General features: G+C 31.2%; 1 protein-coding gene across 1 annotated transcript; it reads right to left on the bottom strand.

Moving 5' to 3' along the window:
- Window positions 1-243: 243 nt before the first annotated feature.
- LOC104099460 (uncharacterized) lies at window positions 244-600 on the bottom strand. The gene has a single exon (XM_009606465.4). The coding sequence runs from the start codon at window positions 598-600 to the stop codon at window positions 244-246; it is 357 nt and encodes a 118-aa protein (XP_009604760.1).
- Between the last annotated feature and the right edge of the window lie 1,981 nt (window positions 601-2,581).

The raw sequence follows: 2,581 nt of genomic DNA on the forward strand, positions 1-2,581 counted from the left end.
CCCCAATTTCAAAGACATAATTGATCATTGAGTGATGATAAAGTATCCATCTTTAACAATAGCAAATATTGAAAATCATAACCAAAAGAACCAGAAGGGAAGATGAAGAGGAAGGAAAATAAACAGCAGGAAATTCATTGAAAATCCACATCTATAAATGCCCTCTTGACAAACAAAATAGTAGTATAACATTTTGATCAATCAAAATAACTATAAAAACCACAAAAAAAAGAAGTAAAAGAATCACCACCATCCATAGACAACCTGTGTACACTTGTCTTTAAACCATCTGAAACTTCTCCTTAAAGAACCTTTGACTTTGCCTTCAACAGAGTAAACTTTATAACTAGCAACTCTCCTTTTCCTCTGAAACTCAGGATCATTTAAACTCCAAGATTTTGAGATTGAGCCACAAGTACTCTTCCTTTTCTTCAACTTGTTCTGTGGTACTGCTGGGGGTGGAAGTGGTGGTGCACCAACAGAAGAAGATGCATATGAAACACTATATGACCTAAAATCTTTAGTAGAAAATTGGGGTTCATAATATTTCTCAATCTGCATCCTACCATCAGTATAAGATTTTGATCTGTAATCTTCCATATTGCTGATTCTTGCTAGTTTTGAAGGCAAGAAAAATAGGTATGGGAAGATGAGAAAATTTTGACAGAGTGGGATGCCAAACTGCCAGAGAATAAGGAAAAAGGTGTGCTGTGTAACTACTTGTGTATAAGACTTTTTAAATTTTTAATTTTGAGAGGGCATTGATTGATATTTTCCCTTTTTATTGATTCTAGAGATTGGCGTTTATAATGGGAAAAAAACAACTTGTGTTTTGGGCTCAAGAAAACCAAGGTATTGACTAGTCAACTTTTGCGTCCATGTTATATATAGAGTATCTACATATTTTGAGGGAGACACTCTTTTACAAAAAGTCTCCTTTTCCTTATAAAATGTCATATTTACGTATTCCTACAGTAAGTTGATTTGGTACTTATCTTTGTTTTTTTTTTTTTTTCTGTTTGAAATTTCTAGAGGAAATAGTTTTCTTTTATTTCTCATCATAATAACTGGTTCATGGCAGACTGGTATACCTATTGACCAAAGAAAATCTGAAAAATTGACCTAAGAATCGTGAAGAGGTGACTAAGAAATTATCAAAATATTTATGTTTATTATGCACAAAAGATGCTTTTTTTAATGTTTTCTAATCTATCTCTTAGATTTGAAAGGAAAAAAGAATCATAAAACAAGTTAAGAAGAAAGTATACCATTTTTAGGATAGATTCCCTAACTTTTGTCCATGTTATGAAAAAGAAACCTACACATTCTTTTGCCAAAAGTTATTTTTTCCTTACATTACATGTCATTTTTACGTACTCCTAAATTCAGTTATTTTTTGGTGGAATTTTTAGAAGAAAGAGTTTTCTTTTCTTTTCTTTCCTAAATTCAATTTTTCAGATATGAGTTTATATGATTTAGAGGGAAAGAACTTGAATCAGTATCTTAATTTCAATTTAAATATGGGTTTGGTACTGCTCACAAGTGGTTTTTATGTTTTCTAGTCTCCCTTAGATGAAAAACAAGAATCATAAAATAGTTAACTAAAGAAAAAAGTATAACTTTGCCAGTGTGGGCTTATCACATTGTCGATCCCAAACTCGGATAAAGAAGAAGGGTTACGGTATACTGGCAGCCAATGTAAAACTTATCAATTCATGATGAAAGATTAAAAATGATCACATTCATTGGAACGTGCAAGTGGCACGCATTAAGGATAAAATGAGAGAAGATCGCTTGAGATGGTTTAGTCATGTTTTGCGTCATCCTACTGATGCACAAGTCCATAGATGTAAAACTATGGTGAATGAAGGTGTTAAAAGGGAACGAGGTAGACCTAAAATCAAACGAAAAGAAGTTGTTTCGAAAGATCTACAAATCTTTAGAATCAATACAGACTTAATTAGCTATAGATAGGGTATAATGGAAGAAAATATTAATATAGTATGTTAGTTATCAATTTAATCAACTTACAATTAATGCTAATTATAAAATTTATATATAAGGTAAATTACTTTATAAATAACTTAATTGTATTAATATTTTTTTATAGTGTCAATGCATTTTCTTGAACTCGAAAAAATAAGGGAGAGCTAATGATGCAAGTTGTGGAAGCTAGCTAGTGCCTGTGCATAAAACAACACCATGTCAGCTTCACGATTATATTCGCTCTTCAATTCATTATCATAGAAAACAAAGGACATGTTATAAAAAATATTAAATTATGGTGGATGTTTACTGTTCCTTCATGATCTTTATCTCAAATATTTAATGATATATTTTCTATATTTAATGACATATTCAATGACATATGTTCTTCACTTTTCATGCATATATAAAGGTTTTGCAATAGATGGGAAAATACACACAATTGAAGAAGAAATAAGAATCTCTTCTCTCTTTCTCTATGTATCTCTTAACTTGATTTTCCTTGTTCCATGTTATTACTTTGAGTTATATTTTATAATACGGTATCAGCACGAAGTTCTAGCCAACTGAGTCGTTATGATGCGGCCAATGCCGG

Source organism: Nicotiana tomentosiformis, chromosome 8 (genome assembly GCF_000390325.3).
Source record: "Nicotiana tomentosiformis chromosome 8, ASM39032v3, whole genome shotgun sequence".
Classification (NCBI taxonomy): domain Eukaryota; kingdom Viridiplantae; phylum Streptophyta; class Magnoliopsida; order Solanales; family Solanaceae; genus Nicotiana; species Nicotiana tomentosiformis.

Coding starts and splice junctions, on each gene's coding strand:
- LOC104099460 (XM_009606465.4), bottom strand. CDS start 600: ATGGAAGATTACAGATCAAAATCTTATACTGATGGTAGGATGCAGATT.